The sequence below is a fragment of the Vitis vinifera genome, chromosome 8 (genome assembly GCF_030704535.1).
Source record: "Vitis vinifera cultivar Pinot Noir 40024 chromosome 8, ASM3070453v1".
Lineage (NCBI taxonomy): Eukaryota > Viridiplantae > Streptophyta > Magnoliopsida > Vitales > Vitaceae > Vitis > Vitis vinifera.
This window is the reverse complement of record NC_081812.1, coordinates 3,416,802-3,444,425: the sequence shown is the minus strand read 5'-3', so window position 1 is coordinate 3,444,425 and position 27,624 is coordinate 3,416,802. Positions and strand designations below refer to the sequence as shown.

Sequence of the window (27,624 nt, the reverse complement as noted above, 5' to 3'; positions counted from 1 at the left end):
GGGAAAATATTTTTTTTTTTTAAATCCTCATTAACGAAAGGACGAGAGCAAACCCAAAACCCCAGCTTGGGGTTTACAGAGACACAGAAAGACGATGAGCGGAACTTCACATCTCATACAGCTTTGGCACATTCCTTCTACCAAACTACTCCTCAGAAGCTCCAATTTTTCTAAAGGTTTCTCTCTCTTCATCTCACTTTTTTGTCTCGGTGTTTGGTTGCTGAGAATTTTGGCAAAACAAAAGAAAGTTTGAATTCATGTTTTAAAAATTTGGTTTTCATTCTCTGGGACCCCAGGAAACAATTTTAAATTCAGCGTTCTTTTTATTTTCTTCAGTTTATGCACCGAAGCAGTATACATTTGGTTTGCTTTATTTAATTATTTGCTTACATTGTTGTACTAATTCAAATTTATATGCTCGTTTCATTGATTTGGAATTATGCTTTGCTTTTTCAAAATCTCTGTGGGATTGAGTCAGTTTTACATTTTGACTATCTTTTGCATTCTAGATGAGGTGGGTTTCTGTATTTCCTTTATTTACTACATGCTCTGTTTGCTTGCCGAGAAACAGAAGGGAATGAAAAGAAAAAAAAAACAAAATGTTTGTAACATCAAATGCTGATGTTTTGGTTCTCTAGGGAACAACAATTGAACTCAGTGTAGCCTTGTATGATTGCCTAGCTTAGATACGTGAAAGTTCCTCTTTTCCCCCTAAAGTACTCATAAGGACAAAATAAATTCCTGTTCATTTTCTTTTGTCTCTTCATCAATCAAACAGAAACTTATTGTTTTCACCATTTTTTTTTAATAAATTCTATCTTATTTTCAAATTCAGTCCGAAGTAGGGATGGCTTATCCCCAGTTCCATTGATTATTATTATTTTCTCATTTCACCTCTTTCCAATGTGCTGTCCTAAAAAAATGCAGGTTCATACCTGGTCCCTGCAGCGGAAATCTACCCAACCAAAATCTTCTGTAAGAAGATACAAACAACTGCATATAGAATTGTCAACGGAAGCTATGTACCTGTGCCACAAAACAAAAACCAAAGCAACAAGGAGGTAGATTTCTTCCAAAATTGTTATTTATTTAGTTTTGGGAGGTTGTTAAAGAACCAGAAGAGGGATAAAATTACGGGTACTTACTAGTGCTGCCATAAATTTCAATTTATGTTAATAAATATTGTACTTTTACACCTCTTAATTTTTATCACGACATTGTACTGTGGTAGGGTGCATGTCTATCAACATTCAAGAATCATTTTCTCTTTAGTTTTATGTTATAAGGCAGAGAGGAAATTGAGATGATGAATTGGAAAAGAATTTGGGGCAAATTATAAAAAGTTTTAATTTAGGCCCTATTTTTTTAAGTGATGTCAACTCTACATTATGCCTAAATGTCTAAGAATCCCTTCTATTAAGATTTTCTGTCAGAAGTGGATGGAAAAACCATGTGATTTAGGCACATGGGCAGTATAATATTAGATGAAACTCATGCCTAAATCAAGTCCATGTAATTGTCACATGGACTTTTCCTCCAAGTTTCATTGGAAAATCTCAAAAGAAAGGCTTATTAGACATTTGGGCATAGTTCAAGGTTGACATTGCTTAAAAAAAAGTTTAAAGACTAAATTCTTATGTGAGTGAAAGTACATGAGTGATTTTTGAAATTTCAAGAAGCTAGGAGGGTTAAGGTGAGAAGGGAGAAGAATCTCATAAAGAAAAGCACTAGAGCATTGAAAAGCAATTAAAAAACCTGATTTGAGAAATTGATCTGTCCCTTGATTGATTGAAACGGCCACTTGATAGATGGCGTTTATTTTGTTACTTGATGTATTCAGCAATAATCTTATCAGCTGAGGACCATTTTTTACTAGCTTGATGGGTTGACCAGAACCCTGATCAATTGGAGATGTGTATTTCCTGCTGTTAAAGCTGTTTTCCTTTTGGTGACCAATTTCAAATTCAAATTGATTCAGTTAAGGTCGATACTTCTAAATTAAATTAATTAATAATGTGCTTAGGGTCTCTGAGTCACTTAATGCACCTATTGGAAACTTGTCTTTGTTTTTAACTGTATGCAATCTATAAACAAGTCTCAAAAGCTTTAATGATTCACATTTGGGTATGGAAATTTAACTCTTCATGACAGAGATTCTGGTTCAGAATTTGCCAAGACATTTTTATAAAAATAATAAATCCTAACAGTCTGCTTCAAAAGATCGCAAGCCATTGGGGTCTGTCTTTCTCTTTCTCTCTCTCACTCCATTTTCAATATGATGGATCCACCTTGGCTTTGCTTCATAAGAACACAAGCCATCTTGATTCCTCTCTCTCTTTCTCTTTCTCTCCACTTTCAATGTGATCAGTCCACCTTGGCTTTATTTATTCCACAATGCAATTCCCTCACTTCTGCCATTATTGGAGATCTTCAAGATGTTCCTCCCAATAGTACAAGATCTTCTCGAGAGACTGTCCCTCATTTAGAGCCCGTTTTCACTTGCATATGCTCATTAGTAGTTTTGAGAATTTGGCACCATATAATGTAGTCTGGTTGAAGAAATCATCCAATGTTGTGTAGTCAAGCTTCTAAATAGAGTACTATTGTGTGTGTGATGTGAGATACTTTGTCTACCTAGTTAGCTTTTTTTGCATTCTTTCCTTGGTGTTGTTTTGGATATCTTTGCATGTGCTCTGTGTATGTTTTTTTAAATAAATTTTTATTTATGAGAACTTAAAAATTATACAAGGATTTAATGTGGCTCTTGTGTTCCAATTCTAGGACATAGCATCAACAACTCTTGAAACTGTTGGTGCATTTCAAAAGCTACCCATGGTGATGCCATCTGTTGATATTCTTTATTCAGCTTTGAGGAAAGCAAAGAGGGTTTCACCTACAAAGGGTAATTGATATGGGCAGGATGCTCCATTTTGGTATCACTACCACTTGTTCCATTTAGTGTTATTTAGTTTAAAATCGATGTCATTATAACTGGTTTGCATTAGGAGTAACTGAGTTTAAAATTGATTAATGGAACCAGTTATTAACTATGATATTTAGTTTGTTTGTTTTATAGGCATCGCCAATATTGCAAAGCGAGAGAGGAATAGAGCGGCAAAGCAACTTGATTTCCTGATGAAGGTACAATTCTTTGAACTTTTAGCTGTCATGTTATTTGACATGGATAGTGTAAGAAAGGGTGAAGTACCCATGTTAGACATGCAAGACATGAGTATGGATATGGAATATATGTTAAGTGTTTAACATGCTTATTTTTTGAAGTTGGATGCATACATATCTTATAGGCATATCCATCAAAGAAAGAGAACAATTTTTTTTTTTTTGTTTTTATCAACTACTTTTCATATGCTTCTTTATACATGGATATTATTATAAAAATATATCACCCTTTTCATTCATGACTTGTAAAAGATATCAGGTTTGAATAAGTTATGTGTTCTGTGGTTCCTAAGATTTAGGGTTAGGAGAATGATAATTAGGTGATACTTGTACCTTTAATTACAAGTTGTATGTAATGTTTCTATGTCTGATAGGACAAAAATGCTCAAATTTGATGTCTAGTTTTCTGTTTCCATCTTCAGGAACTAGCAGTTCCATTAAGAGGCTACGCAGAGAACTTTCCTGACAAAAAACAACTGCACCCTTATGAACAGTCGCTTATTCAGTTGACTCTTGGAGATGGGAACTACGAACAGGTAAATTATGAGTATTTCTTGTTAATATTTCTTATCACATCGTCCTTGGGACATTTAGCAATCGTGTTTATCCTTCTTAGGACTCATGACCCTTTTCCACTTATGAAAGAATTAAATAGGCATGCTTTTTAGGATATTATTATTAATTTTCTGGGCCATCTTGCATCCAATAAAATGGAAATTTGTGAAATTTTTTCCCACTTTGTGTGTGTGTGTGTGTGTGTGAGTGAGTGAGTGAGTGAGTGAGTGAGAGAGAGAGAGAGAGAGAGACCTGACTAGTTTTATGATTCTCCATGGCTAGTGAACTATTGTGGATACAAAACGCATTTATATTCATCTATTTTTTGTCATTATGTTTGCTTATACTAAAGAATTCTACTTTCATATTCCATATGGCTATTGTGGATTTTCTTATGGTTTGACAGGTTTTGAGAAGGGTAGATTCTTTAAGGAAGAAGGTGGTATCAGTGGGTAAAGAACATGCTTCTCTTTGTGCTAAGGTTGGAATACTACTTCAAACTGAATTTTGTTATGTAAATAATTGTATCACCCATAGTTATTAGAGGCACCAAGCTGCATTGAGCCGCAGGTCTCTTGGAGCCTAGAGCCAAAGCACAAACCTAAGTGAAGTAATCCACATGTTCTAGGGTAATATGCAACACATGCAATCACATAATAATACACTTCATCAATCATATAGAATTTGAACCAGATCTCTCCACAAAATTATGTGTCAACTGTTGATGACCAATAAAAAGATATGGTCATCAAAATTCTTTTATCCTTCTCCACAATTTTTTTCTCAGAAGCTGAATGCAAGAAGCTTGCACAAATCATTTAGAGCTGCTGGTGTGGGCCATAGATTCAGTGGGTTATATAGCTTTATTCTAGTCTCCAAGTTGAAGGCTTTGAAGGCAAATTTGAAAGTGTGGAATCATGAGGTGTTTGACAATGTTACTATCAGAAGGAGGCAGCTTTAAAAAAGGTGGGCTTTGGGGATGCCAAAGAAAGGGAAGCAATCGTTGATCCGGAAAAAGTTGAAGCTAGAAGGATAGCTAGGGAGGAGTACCATCAATGGGCCTTGTTGGGACAGACATCTTGGAGGTAGAAGTCTAGGGAAATTTTGTTGAGGGAATGAAATAGAAACATTAAATTCTTCCATAAAATAGAGAATACTCACAAAATGAGGAATTTCTTAGTTAGAATTAAGGTAAATGCGCCCATAAGTTTGGTGAGTGGTTTATAGAAGCTGTTTGCTAAGGTTTTGACAAATAGGTTGAAGAAAGTGGTAGGGTAAGTTGTTTCTAATTCACATAATGTTTTTGTTGAGGGGAGATAACTTTCTTGGTGTTGATCCTTAAGGAGGGACGGAGGACTTGAAACATTTCAAGCCTATAAGTTTGGTGAGCGGTTTATCCAAGCTACTTGCTAAGGTTTTGGCAAATAGGTTGAAGAAGGTGATAGGGTAAGTTGTTTCGAATTCAAAATAATGCTTGAGGGGAGACAAATTTTGGATGTGGTACTAATTGCTAATGAAGCAATTGATTCGAGGCTGAAGAAAGGTTTGAATGGTGTGATATGCAAGTTGGACATAGAAAAGACCTATGATTATGTTAGTCAGGCTGATTTTCGAGAAATCCTAGACAAAATGGGGTTTGGTAAAAATTGGATCAATTAGATCAAATAGGACATTTCTATAATAAGATTTTCAATGCTAGTGAATGAAACTCTTGTTGGTTTCTTCCAAAGCAATAGAGGATTAAGGCAAGAGGATCCCTTTTCCTCATATCTGTTTGTTTTAGCTTTGAAGGCATGTAATTGTTTGTTGAAGTGCAAGAGAAGGACATGTTTTGGGGTTCAAGGTAAGTGGAAGGGGTGATGAAGGAGTGGAGGTGTCTCATCATTGTTCATTGATAGTATTCTTTATCTTTTGTGAAGCTAGCCAAAAGCAAGCGCTATGTCTAAGTTGGATCTTCTTGTGGTTTGAAACTATCTCAGGTTTGAAGATCAATTTGGATTCCCCTTAATGTGATTCAACTTGATTGGATTTTGGTATGTAGTTCCAAAGGTGTGGGCTAGCAAGGATTGATTGTTTTTTGTATCTCATATGGGTAGTGGCACCTCATAGTTGTATAGATTTGCTTAGTACTTTGGAGGTTCCTACATACTTTTTGCATAGTTTTTTTTGGAGGATTCCTCATCCTTCTATTTTACCTTTTCTTACTTATCTTAATATATTATTTTGTTGTTTCTAATAAATAAAATTTTATTTTGGAGAAACGTGAGTTAATTCTAGTGGACAGTGTTCCTAATGTAGGGGAGCTGCTGTCTGAGTTGGGTTGTAGGATGGGGGAACTCTTTGTTGTGCATTTGGCTTCCTCTAGAAGCCCACTGTAAATTGGGGGCTGGTTGGCATTTGGTGGAAGAGAGAGTTCACAATAGGCTAACTATGTAGAAAATGCAAAATCTTTTTAAGGGTGGAAGGCTTAATCTTATCAAGAGCACTTTGTCGAGCTTGCCCATTTATCACGTGTCTCTATTTGTCTTGTCCAAACAAGTGAGCATGGGGATTGAGAAGATTCAAAGAGGATTTTCGTGTCTCATAAAAAGAAAAAAGAAAAAAGAAAAAAAGAAAAAAAAAAAAAGAGGCTTTTGTGGGTTGTGGGTTAGTTAGAGAAAAAACTGCACTTGGTGAGATAGGTGATCACTTGCAGACAAAAACATAATGGAGGCCTTGATGTTAGAAAGCTTTCAATTGTTAACAATGCATTGCTAGGACAATAAATATAAATTTGCATCATATTTCATACCTGATCAAATGTACTCCAATTTCTTTCCTATCTTGTGGTACTACAAGTTAAGCTAAGGATGTGAATGACAAGTTGTTGTTGCAATTCTTTACAACATCCTCCAAATTTTTCCCACTACAATGCTATCAAAATTAAAAATACAATATTAGGTGCTACTATTATTTAACTAATACATTTTGTCCTATGGTATAATTTACTACTTCAACTCAATTTACTCGGTTACTTTTATTTCTCATTTGATTGTCATGCCCATCTTGAACATCTTTTTAGCATTATGGAAGTTATCAAATTGTTTATCAATTTTTGTCTCATCATAAGAGGATACATTCTTTAAATAATTCCGTAGAGCCCCGTTTTGATCTTACAGCCTGTATTCAATTCAAGGGAATAATGAGATCTACCTGGGATCTTTCCATATACTAGTTTTAATTTGTTTTAAATTGTTGCAAAACGGTAGGGAGTGAGTAGAAAACATAAGCTATTGTTGCAAGACAGTAGGGAGTGAGTAGAAAACATAAGCTATCTTTCTGCTGACTAGGTCTGCTCTTGAATTCCCATTTTTATCTGTAGTAAGAAATATGGCGTTTCTAATTTTTCTTTTTCTTATTAATATACTTTAAGTTTTACCTGATAGTATGTTGTCATTTTTTGTATTTTTAGTAAAAATATATTTGGCTAACTGTTAATTTGAATGTTGGCAGTCTTTAACAAAGCGAGAAGCAGAGGAACGTTTGGGTGAGGTGAGCTATTGTCTGCATCGGCATACATATTCTATTTTGTCTAAGAAGATCCTCTTATTTGCTATGATTTACATGCAGGGTATGAAGAAACTTGAAGATATTTTTAACCATGAAGGGAAAGCTGTTGATGATTTGTTAAACATTGCCAAGGTATTTTTAATTTTGGGAACAGGAGGGCTTTTTTTTTTTTTTTTTGGTGTGTTTTCTTTTTTTCTGCTTGTTTTATTTGTTTGATTGTTTACTTGTTTTTTTTATTTTTTTTAACCTGTTTTTTTGTTTTGTTTTACCTCCCCTTATTGAGGGTAGCTAAAAGGTCATCATCCTCTCCCAAATCCTTTTTTCCCCTCCCTTTCTTGGTTTTTCCCTTCATGTCAAGGAAGATACATTGTATATCATTGTTAATTTTTTTTTTTTTTTACTAACTACCATATTGTGTCAATTATCTGTGTGCTTTGCATGCTTGTGCACTTCCCTTGAACAATTCACTTGCAAATGACAAAATTATATGTTGAAGTTTGTCACTTTGTTAATGCCCTATTTCAACGAAAGTTTAAATAGCAGAAATTGACAATCTGTTCATGGTTGTAATTTTTGGACTTTGGCTTAACTGTAAAATCAAATTAATTTATGGTAGCTTAGGAGAAATGTAGGCTTTTGAACCTATCAGATCTTGATCTATGCTTAATTCAAGTGAGGAGTCGAGTGCATTTTATGGCCTCCAACCAACATCATGTTTGCAAGTTCAGTGGGTTCAGGTTCATGTTGTCATGACCCACCAGCATTGTGTATATATTGTTCACTTTGGACTATTGCCCTTACAGTTTTAAAGCGCGTCCATCTACACAATTCAGAGTTGTCACTCCTTGTGAATGCCAAAAACTTCTCCTCCCTAGGCAATGTGGGACATCACACATGTTGATTTGCACATCTTCTGTGTTTATTGCTTTCAGTGTTTTGCACTTTCCCATACTGTTTACACCTCTTACTGCTTTCTATTTGTTGTTAGACTATCTATGTTCGTGCATTTTCAGCTTGATGGTAATGCTTATGAGCTTTTTGAGCGAGTAGTTTCTTTTTGTTTATTTTAGTTCCTGTTTTTTTTTTTTTTTTTTTCTTATAATATTTTTTATTTAAAGTAACCACAATGCTAGTATTGATATATACACCATTAATTTCTGTGATAACTGGGGATTTTCTTATTGCTCATCCTCGGTAACAAATAATTGGTTGTAGACTTTGCGGGCAATGCCAGTAGTTGATCTGGAAACACCAACACTCTGTCTTGTTGGAGCTCCTAATGTGGGGAAGTCATCATTGGTTCGTGTACTTTCAACCGGGAAGCCTGAGGTATGAGCAAACATCTCCCTTCAGACCTGTACTCTTTCATTTCTCCTTCCTCTAATCTTTTTAAATAATCCTCTGTAACTGCCTCATTTTATGCAATATAAAGCAAATTATGGTACTGACCCTTTGAAAGCAAATCATGACATGCTGTATCTCCATATAGCATATCATGCCAAAATATGATCGAAAACTTCCCTCCTTCCCTCCTTCCCCATAAGCATTTCACATGCCCATCCCTTAGATTTTCTAATTTCTTTTTTTTTATTTTATCAGAAACGAAGAAGAATATTTTAAAGAAGAACAGATACAGGAGAGATAAAAGAAACAAAAGAAAGAGAGATTTTCTAATTTCTAACTGCACCATTCCATCCTTCATTACCTCCACTTGTTCACTTCTGTCCTTCTTTATAAAGTGACTCTCTCATGCAAATCTTTATAAACACTTCTCAAGAAAAGCTTTATAAAAACTGAATGCCTTTTATCATCAAATTGACACCTCTAACCCTGGAACACACTGTGTTCTTACCATGAAGTGGTATTTCTTCCCTTCAGATTTTTTTTTTTTTTTAACTTTTTGTCACTGCAATTGAGATTGTGAAACTTGAAACGAAGGGCATTGGAATATTGAAACCACCTTGACAATGGTTCATCCAAATGCATTGATACATAAATGTAAGCATAATAATACCTAAAAAAAAAAAAAGCCAAAGAATGACAAAAAGGGAAATAATACATTGGAGATTAAAATAATTAAAGGAGACAAATAATATTACATATAAAGGTACTGGAAGTCTCCAAAGGGGCTACTTTGTTGTTGCAAAAAAAAATTGAATAATACTTGAGGTCTGGACACTTGGAACCGTTCTACAACTCAAATTTTTTAACCACAGATTTAGTTCCATGTCATTGTTTTCTTGACTCTTGATACTTTGTTCTCAACTCAATTTTTGTTTTAACTACACATTTACTTCCAATGTCATTGTTTTGTTGACATTTTTTTGGTCTATGTATTTTCTTTTCTTCTGTAATTCTTAATGAACAATTGGATCATTAAATAATTTATAAAGTCGTTAAAATGTTGTATTTCCATAAAATTGATCTGTAGTACAAAATCAAGTATAAGAAAATCAATGCATCAAAGATTACATTATACCCATTTTACTTGAGGAAATTTTAAAAATTATCTAATAAAAAATAAAATTTTAAAGTTTCAAGTAAATTCTAATCCTTAATTATTTAATCCAATCTTCTGAAGCTTATTGTGTTGGGTTAACAAATGATGCTGGAAGAAAGTGGGAAACATTCTATATAGCAATTTAGTGCATTCTGATGGAAAAGAGGAGTTGAAAAATATGTAGCGATTTTCATTTTGCCCTGTTTTGACTCATTGATGACACTGCCAAGTGTTGCTGAAACTTGTAAATTTTGTTGGGACTATGCGATGACTACCTATGCCTTTGTTTCAAACCTTTGGGTTTCAACTAGATTTTTGTTATGTTATATTTCTGGATCTGTGATTGGGTAAACCAATATATTTGAGATGCTTGCAGTTTTAAACCAATCGTTTGTGGCACTTAAACAAAACTTTCGGCCTTGGATCCCAATGATGAATGTAGTAATATATAATTGGATCTTATTCGTGCTCCTGACAAGTTTTGGTGATATAACTTTTACCTTGGGTGCATAGCTGAAGTGTGAATAAATGAAGGCACTCCTAAATGATTTGTCCTATCACAATCACACACACACACACACACACACATATATTGCTATTCCTAATAACTTTTGGTGACATAACTTTTACCTCGGTGCATAGCTGAAGTGTGAATAAATGAAGTGAGCATACTCCTACATTATTTGTCTTATCACACACACACATACTCTCTCTCTCTCTCTCTCATACACACACACACACACACACACATATATAGGAATAAGAGAAATTTTATGAATATGAAGTAAAGAATGACAGAAAAGGATTGGAGCTCCTTCAAAGAAACATAAAATGCATGGCTAAATCCCCATTTCTACATATAACACCAATCATACAACACCAATAGAGCTTCTCCTAATTTCACACACCACTTATGACAAAGATCCTTTCTCCTCGAGCAAGGAGAGCTACACCCCTTAGTCCTAGACTCCAAGGACATCAAACTAAGGGGAATACAAAATGAGAAAACTCCTTAGTCACTAATACTTACTCCCTTAGTCCTAGACTCCAAGGACATCAAACTAAAGGGAATACAAACAGTGATAAAACTCTTTAGTCACCAAGATTTAAAGAGAAGACAACAGGTAGATGTTGTCCCACTGCACTGTGATGGAACTTGATCTACCCTTGAAAACATCTCATAATCAATTTTTTTTTTTTGATAGGCAAATAAGAGTATGTATATTAATAACTATAAAAAGAATGTATGGAGGAAATTACACTGAAGAATATGGGAGAGAGCGAGAGAGAGAGTGAGAGAGAGTGTGATGGAGAGGAGAGAGAAAATAGCTTGGCGTCTCGCAGAAGAAGGAAGGAGAGCAGCTTCGCAGTGGAATCCAAGGCGTTCGAGATCATTGTAGATGAAAGGAAAGGAAAACCCCAAGTTCTCATCGTGGAGAAGAAGGGAGGGGTTTCGTCATGGGTCCGACTGGGACCGAAAAGCTTAGGGTTTTTCATAGAAGGCCTAAACCACTGCATCAAGGACGAGAAAGAAGCAAGATGAGGAAGGGAATGGAAGGAAAAGGGGAGATTGTATTCCATGATGCGAGGGATAAACAGAGCGGGGGGGTTTATCCGGTTAGGGGTTTTTGATCTGGAAAGGAAGAGTTTCTGCATCTTCATCCCGAGAGGCAGAGGGGACAAAAGGGGATGAGTGATTATGGCGGAGAAGCTTCATCAACTGGTAGGAGGTCTTGGTAGAAAATCAAATAACCAGGAAGCAAGGCCTGTGGGGAAGTCTGTTGTGGAAAGCTCGTATGCAACAGTAGTGAAGAGGCCAATTTGGGGAAATACAAACTCAATCGCAATGAAGGTTAAAAGGGAGGAAACACTAGGAAATCTACAGAAATTGGAACATTGCGTTGTGGCGAGTTGGAAAGCCAGTACAGAGGAAGAAGAAGATCTCGAGAGTTTGGGAAGATTTTGGGCAAAGTCTTGGGGTCTAAGAGGAAATTTAGGGTTGGCTAAGTTGGAAAAGGATAGATTCTTGTTGGAATTTGAAGATCTGGAAGAAGCAAGACGTGTTGTATCCTTAGGGAATTGTTCGATGGGAGAACTCCAGGTAGGGCTGGAGCATTGGAACCCTAGGAGTGGCTGCTGGGTAGAGGCAGATGTAGAAAATGAAGTTTGGGTGAGAATCGTTGGGCTTCCAATCTCGTTATGGAGTCCGATGATTTTGAAAAAAGTGGGGGAAGAATGCGGTGGTTTTGTTGCAGTTGATGACTAGACGAAGACGATGGGTGAGATTCAGTGGGCTAGAATCTTGGTCAAATCGAGAGGAGATGTTATGCCGAGTGTATTGGAAATCGAAGTGGAGGAGGATGTCTATGCTCTGTCATTGTGGTGGGAGTGCCGATCGGTGTTGAGGAAAAAACTCAGCGAAGAGGCTAGACGAAAAAGCGTCGAGGTTAGGGGTGATGTTGCTTCATGCTCGGAGTAGCGCGTGGAGGAGGAGTAGGTAAGCGTGAGGCTCGAGACGCTGAACTTGTCAGGTGAAGAGATGGGTGAGCAGGGGGCAAGTCGGGCCGGGTGACGGTAAACCTAGATCAAAGCTCGACAATCAGGGATTGGGCCTCAATCGGTAAGATATTGTCTGGGTTGTCTTCCTTAGGCCCAATCATGGGCCCAAAAGAGGCAAGGAGGGCTGGTGGGCTTGGCCTGGCTAATGGACCATTGGGCTTAAAGCTAAAAGGAGTGGCAAATAGAGAGGATGGTCCAGAAGCAAGCCCATCGTCAAGGAGGTGGGCTGAAGAAGTGGGCTGCCATGCCTCAAGCAAAGGCCCAGTCACGTCAAAAGATCAAGCCTCAAGCAAAGGCCCAATTATTTCAATGGGCTGCCAAAAGCTGATTGATTTAGAAGGAAAGGCAAGGGCTGGCCCAATCTCGCTAGCAGCCCAAGCCTCAAGCAATGACTCTCAGGAGAAGGGCTATCTATTGGAGCGCACCATCTCCAAAAACGGGAACTCCTCAGAGACAGAGCCCTTTGTCGCATGGGAGTCAGAGGATCTAAGGAAGCAGCAAACTTTTGCTAGTTATTCAGTGACAGACAGGGCGCTTGAAGAGGAAGCCTTGAGGTATGGGTCGGGGTTTTGTTCTAGGGGAGAAAGGGTTTTGGGGGCTTCTCATCTTAATCCTTTTTATTTTGATCGGGCTCCGGAGGGGGAGTTTTACGATCGTTCTGGGGATATAGAGGAGGAAATTCGGGTTGATAAAACAATGTGGTTAACAGTGTATGAGGGATACAATGAGAAGGTCAGTGGCTGTAGGGACTTGGGAGTAACCAAGAGAAGCAGTGATAAAGTCAGGGGGACGGAGGGGGCCTTTGGCACACCTGAAATACAAGCTGTGAGAAATGAGCCTGAGGAAAAATGGGAGGAGAGTAGTTTGGCAAAATTCAGTCATTTCTTAGGATTCCCGACGGAGGGATTGGAAAAGGAAATTCTGAATTTTTTTATTAAAACCATAAAGAGATGGGAGAAGATACATAGTAAAGAGCTTCTGGAAAAGTCAAAGTTCGAAAGGGAGTGATCGCTCGGATTTTGTCGTTTATTGGATCAAAACAAAATTTATAACCTAATTCACTATTCTATAGCAATTTGTACCCGATCAAAAAGTGGTTTTAGTACAAACTACTGTAATATAGTGGTTTTTAGGTATCGTCCACAAGGATGGATTATTCTTGATAATTAAGGCTTGAATGAGATGATAAGAAATGATTGTGATCAAATGAAATTGATTTGAAAATGCATGATAAAATTTCAAAATAACAATGATTTCAAATTGAGAGGAAAATGAAGTGTAAAATAGAAGAAAATTAATAGGAGATGAAATTCTCGGAGTTAGGATTTTCTATAAAACAATTTCCATGGTGAATAGATGTTGAGATCTAATTTTCATCAAGTTAGATTGAAAACCTAAATTTTCATCTAAACCGATTTTTGATTTAGCTTTAGGTCTAGATCTAATTTCTCTTCAAATTAGGTATTCTAATCCAAGAGATCAATTCAATTCATATATTCAATTCATCTTAAATTATCTTCCAATGATTCACACAATGCACTATTCAATCTCATCAAATCTAACATTAAGAATTTGATGAATCTACCTAGCTTGCATTGTAGTAATCATCCAAGACAATTTGAAGAGAAAAATCCCTAAATTTCAATTAATCAATCAATTGGATCAAATTACCTTTGCAATTCAAGCTCAATTCTCTAATTCACCATAGATCTTACCTCTAAATCCTCCCTCCTCCAAGAAAAATGAGATTTAGCCACTCATGCTTGGAGATTTGATCTCACAAGACATGTTTGGCTACCGAGAAAATGAGAGAAAATGAAGGAAAGTAGAGAATTATATAGAGAGAAGAAATTTGGAAAGTTCTACAATTAGAAAATATCCAAAAGTCTTTTTTAATGAGTCAATCACGTTTCTATTTATAGGTCAAGGTCAAGTGGACACTTGGCATCATCTAAGAGGTCTTCCAGAGGCTTATTCATCAAGGAATCTGGAGAAAATACATTTTGGCACGAGCCCCCAGCAATTTCGCATGATGATGCAAAGTGGAAAATCCATCAGCTGCATTTTCGTCTTGCTGGAGCGTTTTGCATGACTGTGTGAAAATTTTGCATGGTCATGCGAAACTACTTTTCATTTCCCTTGTGTGCTGCAGCCAAGCCTATTATGTTTCATTTTGCATGACTATGCGAAAATTTCGCATGGTCATGCGAAATTGAAAAACATGCTTTTTCGACTCCTCTTTGCAATTTCTCCCATTTCTTTCTCTTGATTCCACTTCAACTACCTCCAAATCAACTCCAAATCCCGATCCAAACTGATTGCATTGCTTCTTTCATTATGCATTTGGATCATCATCAACTTTATTCTTCAATTTGATTCATCTCTTTTGTCACCAATTTATCAAAATCATATCTTGAAATGACTCCAAAACTTCATAAAACTTGTTAGTAACTTTTGCAAGGGCAAAAACATGTTAATTGAGTGTTTTAGGCATAATTACTACTCAAAAGATGTGAAACTCATGAGAATTATTATCTAAAATATGCTCTTTTTGAGTAGTAATCAGGGAGTTAAAGAGATTGGAGTGTTCTGTAAACTATGAGGGGGGGAATAAGCAAAAAGGCTCGGTACAGGGCAAAGGGAGTCAAATTGTAGTTGCCCAATGAAGCTAAAAGTCCTGAGCTGGAATGTGAGGGGAGCAAACGATAGCTCCAAAATAAAAATTATTAAGGCTTTTATAAGGAACCAGAGGGTGGTTTTACTTTGTATTCAAGAGACAAATTCATGGGGTCCTTACCCTCTCAGTATTTGGGACTTCCTCTAGGGGCTCCTAATAGAGCTCCTTATATGTGGGATGGGGTGGAAGAGAGAGTAAGGAGGAGACTTGCGCTTTGGAAACAGCAATATATCTCCAAAGGGGGAAGAATCACTTTAATAAAAAGTACTTTGGCTAGCATGCCAATCTATCAAATGTCTATTTTTAGAATGCCCAAGATTGTTGCTAGAAGGCTAGAGAAAGTGCAAAGGGACTTCCTGTGGGGAGGGGGAAATCTGGAGGGGAAAATTCATCTAGTTAATTGGGAGGTGGTTTGTACAGATAAGGAAAAGGGTGGGCTAGGCCTTAGGAAGCTAGCCATGTTGAACAAAGCCATGCTTGACAAGTGGATATGGAGGTATGTTTGTGACAAAGATAATCTTTGGAAACAAGTGATTAAGGTGAAGTATGGGCAAGAGGGTCTTGGATGGAGGCCAAAGAAGGCTAATGGGGCGGTTGGAGTAGGGGTTTGGAAGGAGATTTGGAAAGAATCAGATTGGTGCTGGGATAACATGATATTCCGAGCTGGGAAGGGTACTAAGATCAGATTTTGGACAAATGTTTGGTGTACTGATACAGCGCTATCCCATTGCTTTCCTCATCTCTTCGTCATGGCTGTTCAAAGGAGTTCAACGGTTGAGGAAATGTGGGACCAAAATTCTGGTCAAGGAGGTTCGAACCTAAATTTTTTGAGGGACTTCAATGATTGGGAGCTAGATATGGTTGGGGATTTACTCCATATGCTGAGGGGTCATAGGCTTTCTTTGGAGGAAGACTCAGTTTTTTGGAGGCAAGGAAGAAATGGTTAGTTCAGGGTCAAGGAAGCTTATAGCTTGTTGACCAATCCTAATGATACCGGCTTTCCTTCAAGAAGTATTTGGGTGGCTAGGGTGCCAACTAAAGTCGCCTTCTTTGCTTGGGAGGCGACGTGGGGAAAGGTGCTTACTCTGGATAGACTTCAAAGAAGAGGGGTGCAACTTCCGAATTGTTGTTTTTTGTGTGGGTGTGAAGAAGAAAATGTAAATCATATCCTTATACATTGTATAGTGGTTAGAGCTTTGTGGGATATTGTCCTTGGGTTAGTAGATGTTAAATGGGTCTTTCCAGAAACTGTAAAGGAGGTCTTAATTAGCTGGAGGGGCTTTATTGTGGGGAAGAAAAGGAAAAAGGTTTGGGATTCCATTCCGTTGTATATTTTTTGGACGGTATGGAAGGAGAGGAATAAATTAACTTGGGGGGGGGGGGGTGGTTGAATATTTAGAAGTTAAAGAATTTTTTTGTCTGTAATTTGTGAAAAAAAAAGAAAATTGTGGAGTTGGGCCAAATTGTATTTAGGTGAGGAGGCTTTCTCTCTTATAGGCTTCTTGGAGTGGGTAGCATCCACTTAAGGGGAGGTGATTCTTTTTGTCTTTGTTTTTTGAGGCCCTAGCCGCCTTGTATTATGCTTTGTGGCTTTTTGCCTCTTTATTAATGCATTTCCTTTTACTTATCAAAAAAAAAAAAAAAAAACTATAAAAAGAATGTCAAACTAAAGTGGCAAATGCAGTATACAAGTGAGAAACAAAAACCAGCTATAGAAGCTACAAACCCACTTTAAAAAGAAGAGCTCGCCCATTCTATAAAATCTAATAAAGAGGTTGGACCTTCCTGCCTGTCTCCTAGAAGGAACCCTTGAGACCACATATACAGATTAGTTACGAGGAAATCCTTGAGGGCTTGGGTAGTGTATTGTTCCCCTTCAAATGTTCTTTGATTTCACTCCTTCCAAATTATCCATAAAAAGCAAAGAGGGGATGTTCTCCAAATCTTCCTTTTTTTCCTACCCACAAAGCTACCATGCCATCCCTCCAACAAATCCTTAACGGAAAAAGAAAGAACCCACGAAATGCCAAAGAAGGAGAAGAGAAAGTGTCAACTCTCTAGCTATCCCACAATGGATGAGAAGATGTTCAACCGATTCATCCGCATCTTTACACATACAACAAAAACCTGCCAAAACCCATCCTCTCCTCTTGAGCTGGTCTATATTTAAAATCCGGCCCCAAGTCACTTCCCAAGCAAAAAAACTCACTTTAGTAGGAGCCCAAGAATCCCAAATTATCTTTGAAGGGAAAGTCACTTCACCCCTATCTTCCAAAATTGTCCACATGGTCGCCAGCAATATGAGATGTGAGAGGACTTTGCTTCAGATTCCCAGGCCAAAGCTTTTAAAGGGGGTAACTAGCATGCCTTGGACTTTTTGTGGGCCACCCTATATATGCCAGCCAAAGCAAAAGATGATACCACAACTCAAATTAGAAAATGAAGAATGATGCAATATGATTCTCCACTCTAATGTATATTGCGAAGATGGATGATTGATTTGACAGAATTTGAGCCTAGATGTCATTGTTTGAATGTGTCTCCAATTTCTAGTTTAGTTGAAATTCTATTTTATTGGGAAAAAAAAGTCCTTTTTGTTTTAGATAAGTAAATAAAATGTTTTGAAAAGAGTGCTAAAAAAGTCTTTTTCTTTTTTTGATAAGTAAATAAAATGTTTCAAAGTGCCAAAAAGGGGATGGTTGACATGTATATGGGATGCTTTCAAGGATAACTTAAAATCTAAAGAAAAAAAACAGTATGTACAGCTTGCAGACCACCTGAAACATCAATGAATACTATAATAAATATCCTTCCATCTATTTATCTACCAAACTGTTCAAACAAAGGGTTCATTGAAATAATTTTCAGCTGTAATTCTAGCTGGTCCAGACCATAAAAAGTTCTTCTATTGCATTCCCTCAAAATATATTAAAATATGCATACTGGGGCTGTATTCCATGCACTCCTTTTCCCCTCATTAAAAACACGTCCTTGCCAGTTAGAGGGGACAAATTAGACATGACCCATCAACACAACTCAAACCTGACAGAATAATCAGCTTTGTGTTGAGTATGTCATAATCATGCCAATGCATATAACCTGCTCAATAAACTTGTCAATTTCAGGTTTGGATGCTCAACCTATTTAATCCATTGAGTTAATTGTGTCATAATCATGGAGCACCATACAGATACCTTCAGAGAGCATCTTAATTTGTTATGTCCATTCTACCCTTGGTGGAGTTTCTATCTCTTCCTGAGATAAGAATTGAAGTTGCCTACCTCATCCACATGACTTTTATTTACTAATCAATTGTGCAAATAAATATGAAAAAAAATGTTTCCTACTAGCTTCACTTGGATTGTATTTGTTATCCAATCATGTAAATCAATGTAGTGAATGGGTTCTCCCTGAGAGGTAGGAAACCATAAGTGGGGGATATTCCAAATTCTTAAAATATTTAAAGACATGAAATTTAGGGAGTAGGATAAACATATATGATTTTTGATTGAACAAGCTAGCATCATGTCTTACATACAAATAACATAAAACTTAAAGGTAGTAGGGATTGCCATATATGATTTTTGACTGAAGAAGTCAGTATCATGTATCTTAGGCATACTAATGAATGGAGCAGGAACAAATAATTGTTTTACTTTACACTTCTGAAAAACAATAGAAGAATAATCTTCGTGCAAGGCAGTGAAAATGAGCTATAGATTTTCATTTGTTGTATAGTTTCAGGAACATCTCTTATTGTGACAATATGATTCAAAGCCATTGCATTTAGAGGATCCGTGTTTCCTTTAAGACCTTAGAATAGGAGAACTGGGTTGAGGTCTTTTAGCAACTAGGATTAAAAATTAAAAGAAAAGAAACTCAAATGTTTAAATGTTCTATTTGTTTAAAAGAAAAAAGACTCTCTCTTTCTCCTCCACAACAACACAACCACCCCCCACAAAAAAAAAAAATCCCCCAATCGACATGCAAAAAAGGAATAGAATTTCCACTTAATCATGACTATGTAAACATTGATTTGAGAATCCTTACAATACTCCATTGATAACATGTTTAAGGGGTGGTGAACCAAAATTTTCAGTTAAGAACTAGTTTTCAATTTGATTTTTAATAGTAAATTGCAAAGGACTATCATTAGCATCATTCACTGTCACTCTATTTTGCTTTACCATTTTTTTGAAACTTTATTTTGTCTTTGGCGTAGGTATGCAACTACCCTTTCACAACTAGAGGAATTCTAATGGGTCATATTGCTTTCAACTACCGTCATTTCCAGGTCAGCAATTTTCCTTGAGATGCAGAATGTGCTATTTGATTTACCATCAGTAGTTCTATTAACACTTACAAATCCATTGCAGGTTACAGACACTCCTGGCTTACTGAATAGGCATGATGGTAAGACAGTCATCAGTTTTAGGTTGTCTGTAGGCTTATCATGTTGATAATGTAGCATGAAATTGTCTGTTTCAGTATTAAGAGTTAAAAAGGCATCTGAAGTTCTATTTTTCATGCTAACGTTTGATCTTGTTGAGTGCTAGTATTCATCTTTTTAGTTGCTATTTCACAATTCGACCATCAGACTGGAAACTCTTCCAAGGCAACTTGGATAACAATGTTACTTGATGAAAATCTATGCACATGGATTAGAATGACAATGATGAGGTCCATGAGGGAATCATTTGTCTAGAAATTACCAAAATATTGCTATCAGTAAATTTTTAAAAGATGCAACCTAAATCACTAACAAAACATGGAAATTTCAAATGAAATTTCAGGAATTATGGATGCTCAATAATGCATATTTTGGGTTAACGGGGTAATTATGTGATCTATAGGATGAGAGTGCTTTGTCAAGTGCATATGCTGATAACATTGTATATTTTTTTTTTTTGATAGGCAAATAAGTGATTGTATTAGAAAAGCCTAGCAGAGGCGAAAAGAGTACACATAAAGTATACAAGCAACGCCCAAGAAGCTAGGCTAAAAGAAAGAAAACTCTCTCTCTTATCTAGACAAAAGCCACTCTATAAAATCAATCAAGGATAAAGAATGATCCTCTAAATACACCCTACCCCAATTCAAAAAAGTGTACAAAAAAGAAAGTTTTAAAGCTTGGTCGGAACGTTCAGTGTCATTGAACAGTCTTTCATTTCTTTCCTTCCATAAGGTCCACATTAAACAAAGGGGGGCAGCCCTCCAAGCCTTTTCCTTTCTCTTACTCACAAAAGCACCATGCCAAGCTATCAAATTTCTTTTGATTGAGGAATGCAGGACCCACTGCACATCAAAAAGAGAGAAAAGCAAGCTCCATAGCATTGTAGCCTTCTTACAAAAAAGGATCAAGTGGTTACTAGTTTCCTCTTCCACTTTACACAAATAACACCTATTTGGCATATTCCAACCCCTTCTTTTAAGCTGATCAATGGTCAAAATTCTGTTCCAAGACGCTTCCCAAGCAAAAAAGCTTACCCTCATGAGAGCCCAAGATCTCCAAATAATGCTCCAAGCAAAAAAAGCTGATAACATTGTATATTAGAACACTAAAGTGTCAAAACAACCATTTCTTGAAGTACTTATTACTTTGCACATAGCAAAGAAAAAGGAATACAAAGAAATTGATACCAACTAGTACTACACGGACAAATTTATGGAAAATTTGGAGAGCATTTGAGATTTTTTTTTTTTTTTTGATGGCTAAAAAGGAGAATATTATAAAAGAGAAATGCCAAAAGAGTGTCCCAAAGTATACAGGAAGTATACAAAGAACACCTGAAGGCATCACAAAAAACCAGAGAGGGACAACAAAAAACAACTCCCCCTCAACCTAAGCCCAACCAATCCATAAAGTTTATTGTGGAAAGAGGACTTGAAGTTATGAACAACTTAGCCCATGCCCAAAGATTACAAAGGCAAGAAAATTTAAGCCCTTGAACCGAATGCCCCTCATTTTCAAACTCCCTATTATTTCTTTCATTCCAAATTGTCTAGAAAAGGCATAAGGGAGCAGCCCGCCACTCATTTTTTCCTCTTTTTAGCCACAAAAGAACCATGTCAACCTAAAAGCATCTCTCTAACTGATGAGAGGTGCACCCACAACACACTAAACAAAGAGAACAATAGATGCCATAAAATATTGTCTGTCACAGTGGATGAGGACGTGATCAATGGATTCTTCCTTTATAAGACAAAGGAAGCATCTATTCGCCAAAGACCAACCTCTCCTTTGAATGTGATCCAAGGTTAAAACCTTATTCTAAATAGCCTCCTAGGCAAAGAAACTCAGCCTCGATGATACCCAAGAGTTCCAAATCACACTCATTGGAAAAATACCTTGTCTTCCTGGCTCCAAAGCCTTGTAAAGGGTTTTAACAAAAAAATTTCCATCTTTTGACTCTGTCCATAGCACATTATCATCCGCATCCCTGCATACCCTCCTCCCTTGCAATCTCAAAAGGAAATGCTCTACAATTTCCACTTCACAATCGTTGAGCTGCCTTGAGAAGCGAGGGGCCTAGCAACCCCCATTAGGTTATAGGTTCCAAACATCCTCCACCCAAGCCTCCTTGGAAGAAGCTATGACAAATAAGGAAGGAAAACAAATGCACAATGGCTCATCATCACACCACTTGTCCTTCCAAAACCTCACCCTCCTATTCCTCATAGAAATGGCAACTCTACATCTCAAAATATCCTAATCCTTCCTAATGACTTTCCATAACCCTACCCTATACCCTTCTCTCACTTCACTGGAGCACCACCCTCCTTCTTCTTCATAGTATTTTCCGCTAATGACTTGCTTCCATAAAGCCCCCCTCTCCTTAGCAAAACAACAACTTCATTTGCACAGTAGATGGAAAGATTCCTAACCCCCAAGCCACCCTTTCTTTTGTTTGAATAAACTATAGACCACCTTACTAAATGTGGTTTCTGCTCAAAGAGAGCATTGGAGATTTTGTGCGTAGCTTCCTGAAAATGGTTGTTAGGAAAGAATTTATGGAAAATATCATGGAATTATTTTTGGTCAAAGACTATTGTGGAAATATTAGTGATGTGTGAGGGCAATATCAATATCAAGAGTATCAGTGATTTTTTGACAAAAAGATATGTTCCTTGTTGAATTCCTAATTTTGATTTTTCCTTTCTTCAGCATCTGTGTCTTATATATTGATGAGATAGAAGCATCTATATATGTACATGTAAAGACATTGGAGATAAGTAATTTTCTTATGAAGAATGACAAGATTGTAACTTTCTTTCAGATTTGAGAAAGTTCCACTAGTTTTAGATTTGAAAAGTTTCAATGAAAAGTAGTTACAATTGAACTTTCTTATAATAGCTATACAATTGAAATCCCCTTTTTATTCTGCCAGGTTATTAACTGTTCTTTAGATAAAAGAATCTGAGTTTCTTGAGAGTGAATATGATACAGCCTCTTGAGGTTTCATCTTATGGGAATTGTAGGTCTTTGACAGAAAAAGCATGATTCCTGTAAGCACACAAGCAGTTTTTTGTTGTTCCTGTTGTGTATATCCTGTGTATTTTGGTGCACTTTTTTTTTACATTTTTTATTTAATACTATCTTTATTTAGCTCTCAAAATAAAAAAAAAATGAAAAAATCTGAGTAGGAGCATTTCCTGATATAGGAATCCCCTGCAACTAAGGGTGTGAAAATAAGGAACAGGTAATTGAGATTGTATAAAGATAGTTAACAAATCCCTGAATATCGGCAAGGAGAGCAGTGAAACTGAAAAATTTTAAAGGGGTAAGTGGTCCTTGAGGCCTGGCTTAAGTGGCAAGGATTTGGTCTGGGGACGTGGCAGTGTCCAGGTTCAGTCCTCAGCAGGGAAAAAATGTGACCTATCAAAAAAGAGGGATGAGGGGACTCTCAGAAAAATATGAATAAGGTTAGGGGATGCTTGAAATTGATATATTTAATTTCAGGAATAGGGTCAATTTTCTAGGATCCCATGGAATGAAGTCATTTCAGAATCTTACTAGGATTTATGGTTTTTGATCTTCATGTAATTGCTCCATTTTGGAGGATATTTTGCCTCAGAATTCCTAGCTAAGGAAATACATTCATTGATGACACAACAGCGCATATACTTTCTTCTAATGCACTGGGGTTGTCCCAGGTTTGTAGGATCATGTTTTACATAACTTACATTGTGCTCTGGCATGATCCTGTAGATGAAAGGAATAATTTGGAAAAGTTGACGCTTGCTGTCCTGTCACATTTGCCCACTGCAATACTATATGTTCATGACCTTTCTGGAGAATGTGGGACCTCACCTTCTGATCAGGTATTGTTCATCCAAGTATCATAGCATACAGTTTCTTCCTGTCTATACATGCATGTGTCCTTTGTACACTTCAAAAACAGGTAAAGTCCACCAAATACGTAACTCTTTAGAGTAAGTGAAATATTTGGACCAAATACAACACAGTATCAGTATGGGCATGGGATTGTTTTGCATGTTGCTGTAACTGCATCTACCTATCAAAAAAAATGTTGCTGTAACTTTATCTAAAAATGCCTCTCCAAAAAGAATGGGTGAGTAACTAATGGAGGACCACCTTAATGTAATTGCCTACAACCAGATAAGGTTGGTTAGAGCTTCACTAGTTTATGATTTGAGTGTAATGAGGGATAACAGTTATGGCAGCACGAAGAAAATTAAAGCAAGAAAAATAAAGTATAAAGAAGAATGGATGAAAGAAAACCTTTATGATATTACTATGACCTTCTAGAAATCTCACCTAGAAGGGATGGTAATGAAGTCTTATCATTAAAGAACACAAAGATGCTACCCATCCAAAAAAGGAAAAAAAAAAAAAAAAAGAAAGAACACAAAGATGCTAACAAACTAGTCCCATTTTGTTTGTTTATATATAATAGCCTTGTTCATCAGCTTTAGAAAACCCAATACCTATTAGGACCTCAAAATTTTCAACCCCTAAGACTCCCATATCTCCCATATAATGAAATTCAAATAAAATCAGAATTATAGGAATTAGAAGTCTAATTCCATGAAAGAAGATTTTTACTAGGGCCTAAGTAACCAATGAGTACCAAATAACCTAAATCTGCCAAATTACTCAAATAGCCTTCCCCTAGGAATTGTTAGTTTCTTTTTCATCTTATATTTTTATTTTAATTTCTCTCCAGGAGGGCTCAAAATGCTCATTCCTATAAGCAACGCAATGCTAATTGTTTTAGATACTTTCTTAATCTGTTTCAATATTGCAAGGATATTTCAAATTAAGTGACATATACATGTCAAGTATGTCCTGTTAGACGCTCCATTTTTCCTTGTAGTTTAAAACAGTAAGTAGAGCCTTCAACAATTTAATCATGATCCCATGTCCCAAGTTTTGGCAGCTTGATGGATCTGACATCTAAATGCACCTCATGCGCATCACACACATAACCTGTTCCATGGGATGTTTATATTATGTATTTCAGTATTATTTTTCAGGTTGGACCAATTCAATGGATTCCCTAAATTATGAGTTCTTTGAATAATCAATCATGTCTGTCACCTGGTTTATACCAGGGATTTAAAAATTTTAAATTTTTTGTTTGAGCTACATAGATGTGTGCACATGTGCGGATGAGAAATATTGATACTAATTAATATGTGCACCACCACTAACTTCAATAATAAATATAATAATACCATTTTATGGTATTAACAACAGTCTGCCTTTGATTTTGGAGTCCCAATCTCATTACTTTTGAAGCACTCTATAATGCTGAGATTGACCATCATTGCAATTGCATGTATAGGATCATGTCTTGAGGCCTTTTGGAAAGAGCATAATTTCAGTCCATTACCATTGTTTTTGGTGATTGCATATTCATTTAGTTCTGGAGTTGGACCAGTTGACCAAACTGATGTCCAAAGGAACACCTTCCAAATTCTTTGGTGTTTGATGCCCAGAATACATCCTATTCCATAATCTCTCGCTTGAGGATGTCCTTGTTCAAAAGTCTTACAATCTTTTGGGTCAAGGTTTTCCATATCAAGCAAGCAAAGCACACTAACACATTACTCTGGCTCCGTCATTGCAGCTGGTAGCCCTTAAAAGGTATTTCATTGAAAGAAGAAATTTTTTGGGCACCCAAACCAAACCAACAAGCCAAAAGAGAACTCTCAAAACTCATAATTCTCAGGGCAGTTAATAAACATATTGCTAGTAGTCTTCTGAGCACAACACATAATTCACAAATTTGCAGAAGGAATTGGTTTTCCCAATTGTATCTAGGACAGAAACTCTAAACTTTTAAAAGTAAAGTTGAATGGTTTTCCTTGGAGATGCAAATTTTATTTTATTTTTCCATATTTAATGATTATCTTAATAGAGAGCAACCTATTATTTTGCTCCTCTCTCTCTCTCTCTCTCTCTCAAACTTTTCTTTTGGTTCCTGCCTTTGCAGTTTTTCATATACAAAGAAATAAGAGAGAGGTTCAGTGATCATCTTTGGATTGATGTTGTCTCCAAATGTGATCTATTGCAAGAGTCTCCTATCATTTTCAATACAGAAGATGTCAGTGCTGATAATCCTGAGCTGGCAAGGTACCAGAAAATGGGACCGGAGGGGGCCATTCATGTATCAGTAAAGAATGAAGCTGCACTCAATCAGGTTATTATTGTCCTTTCTTGCCTTTATTATATCAGCAACTTTTTAACTTCTTCCTTACACTAAACATGTGTTAAATATCGACCTCGTTTACAAGGAATCCAATTGCCTTATGTCCCTAGTAGGAATTGTAGCATTGCAAATTGTAAGATTTACAATTTGACTGAGTTGTGCCCCAACTTGGGAGTCAAAATGCCATGAATTAAAAATAACGGATGATTCTGTTTATCAAACACCATTTAAGTACCACAATGGATATCTATTCAAGTTTTATTTAAGGTTTGTGGGGAAGGCTAATTGAAATAGTGTTTCACCCTTCTGACTTGTTTCAGCTCAATTACATGGAGGTGCAGAGGGGAAATGTCTAGTTGGTTTCATGGGTTGTTTACTCTGGCAGTTTTTATTGATTAAGAAACAAATGTTGATGTATTGTAACAGAATGCTTTTTTAATAGAATGTATATATAAGCTCAGTAATTTTCTTGTATAGTCATGAGTTGTGGGTTAAACCAGTACCAGTGAACTTTGAACCAAAAACTCAGATACGGTTTTTTTTAGGTAAATTTTAATTCCCATTAAGACTTGAACCTAGAACCTCCCACAAACCCTCCCCAACTCTTTACCCACTTGAACCAGGCCTCAAGGGCTTTTCTCGGATATGCTTATCCTTTTTCCTCCAATAGTCATTGTTTCTCACTGAAAAGTCATTGTAATTTGCTGAGCATCCCTGTAATTCTTGCTGAGTTTTTTCACCATTATTGGCTCAGAGATGTGCTAATTTAGATATGTTTGTGATTTGCAGTTGAAGGGTAGAGTGCATGAGCTGCTTGTTTCCCAGATGAGCAGGATCAAAAGTTCAGAGAGCAACGAAGAAAACAAAGGAGTCCCTACATGAAGGGTTCTTCCCTGTGAAGACATCAAGTTATGATGGAAGTTAATAGCTAGTCTCCATGGAAAGAAAATGAGACCCATAAATTGGCAAACCAACCGGTTCAGGCACGGGGACATGTTGCCTGCCTCTTTGGCCTTACTTATGCTTATTATGCAGCAAGCTCAGATTGAGGGTGGAGGAGTTTTTGGTGTACACTGCAAATTTTCCCTAGGGTTTTGTTTCAGACCTGTTCATTCCTTTCAATGCTTATGAAATATGATTGATTAACAGAAAAAAAAAAAAAAAAAAAGAGGGGGAAATTTATGCAGAAGCTAGAATATTGTAAAAACAATCATTTAGAGTTGTAAGTAAAAATTTTTGTTGTTAGCTTCCAAAGATGATGAGGATGACTTGCTTGGGGCTTATCAAGCACTATACAAGGAAAGCCTCAAAATCAAGAAAGAAAATATAAATTTGTCTAAGTATCTTGAGATCAAGAGTAGATTCCGATGTACTGTCTGTTTTTTGTTTTTAAAAATATGTCCAAAGAAAGATTTGGATGAAGATTTTGTTGTTCAAACACATCCTTATGAGGAGTATCTTCCTACTGGAGAAAGCTAATCCTGAACCCTCATTCTTTAGGATTAAACTCAAGTCCATTTAGGTATGGCTGTAGTGTTAACTGCAAAGGAACTGCATAATTAATACTCTCTTCTAACATTTCTTGTAAGTCTTGTCGGCTAAATATATGAAATTCAACTACCAATTGGAGCACACATCATTGATAGTTCATCCATATAGCTCCTTTGATCATTAGTTTATACCTAAAATCATTTTCTTTTTATTTTTATTTTTTATTTTCATAATTTCCCCCCTTGTTTTAATTAGTATTAGAACATGGATGGGTTGGAGTAATGTAAGTGTGTTTGGTAAAACTTAATAGTTATTACTTAATAATTTAAGTTGACTTAAAGTTAAATTATACTTAAATTTTTAATTTAAAACTTATTATTTAATTCTTACTTTGAGCATTAAAATTATTTGATAAAATCATATTAAAATTTATTCTA

The 27,624-nt window shown here is 36.4% G+C and overlaps 1 protein-coding gene across 1 annotated transcript; it reads left to right on the top strand.

Annotated features, from left to right (window-relative positions):
- LOC100263244 (uncharacterized) lies at positions 1-27,051 on the top strand. Its single transcript, XM_002265220.5, has 14 exons — positions 1-176; positions 928-1,061; positions 2,782-2,902; positions 3,077-3,141; positions 3,603-3,716; positions 4,142-4,216; positions 7,228-7,266; positions 7,345-7,416; positions 8,500-8,613; positions 19,243-19,314; positions 19,397-19,433; positions 23,230-23,342; positions 25,481-25,687; positions 26,486-27,051. Exons 1-14 carry the CDS (start codon positions 95-97, stop codon positions 26,576-26,578), a joined length of 1,338 nt encoding a protein of 445 aa, XP_002265256.2. The 5' UTR covers positions 1-94; the 3' UTR covers positions 26,579-27,051.
- The last annotated feature ends 573 nt before the right edge of the window (positions 27,052-27,624 follow it).

Coding starts and splice junctions, on each gene's coding strand:
- LOC100263244 (XM_002265220.5), top strand. CDS start 95: ATGAGCGGAACTTCACATCTCATACAGCTTTGGCACATTCCTTCTACC. Junction 177..927: donor AAGCTCCAATTTTTCTAAAG/GTTTCTCTCTCT, acceptor AAAAAAATGCAG/GTTCATACCTGGTCCCTGCA. Junction 7,417..8,499: donor ATTTGTTAAACATTGCCAAG/GTATTTTTAATT, acceptor AATTGGTTGTAG/ACTTTGCGGGCAATGCCAGT.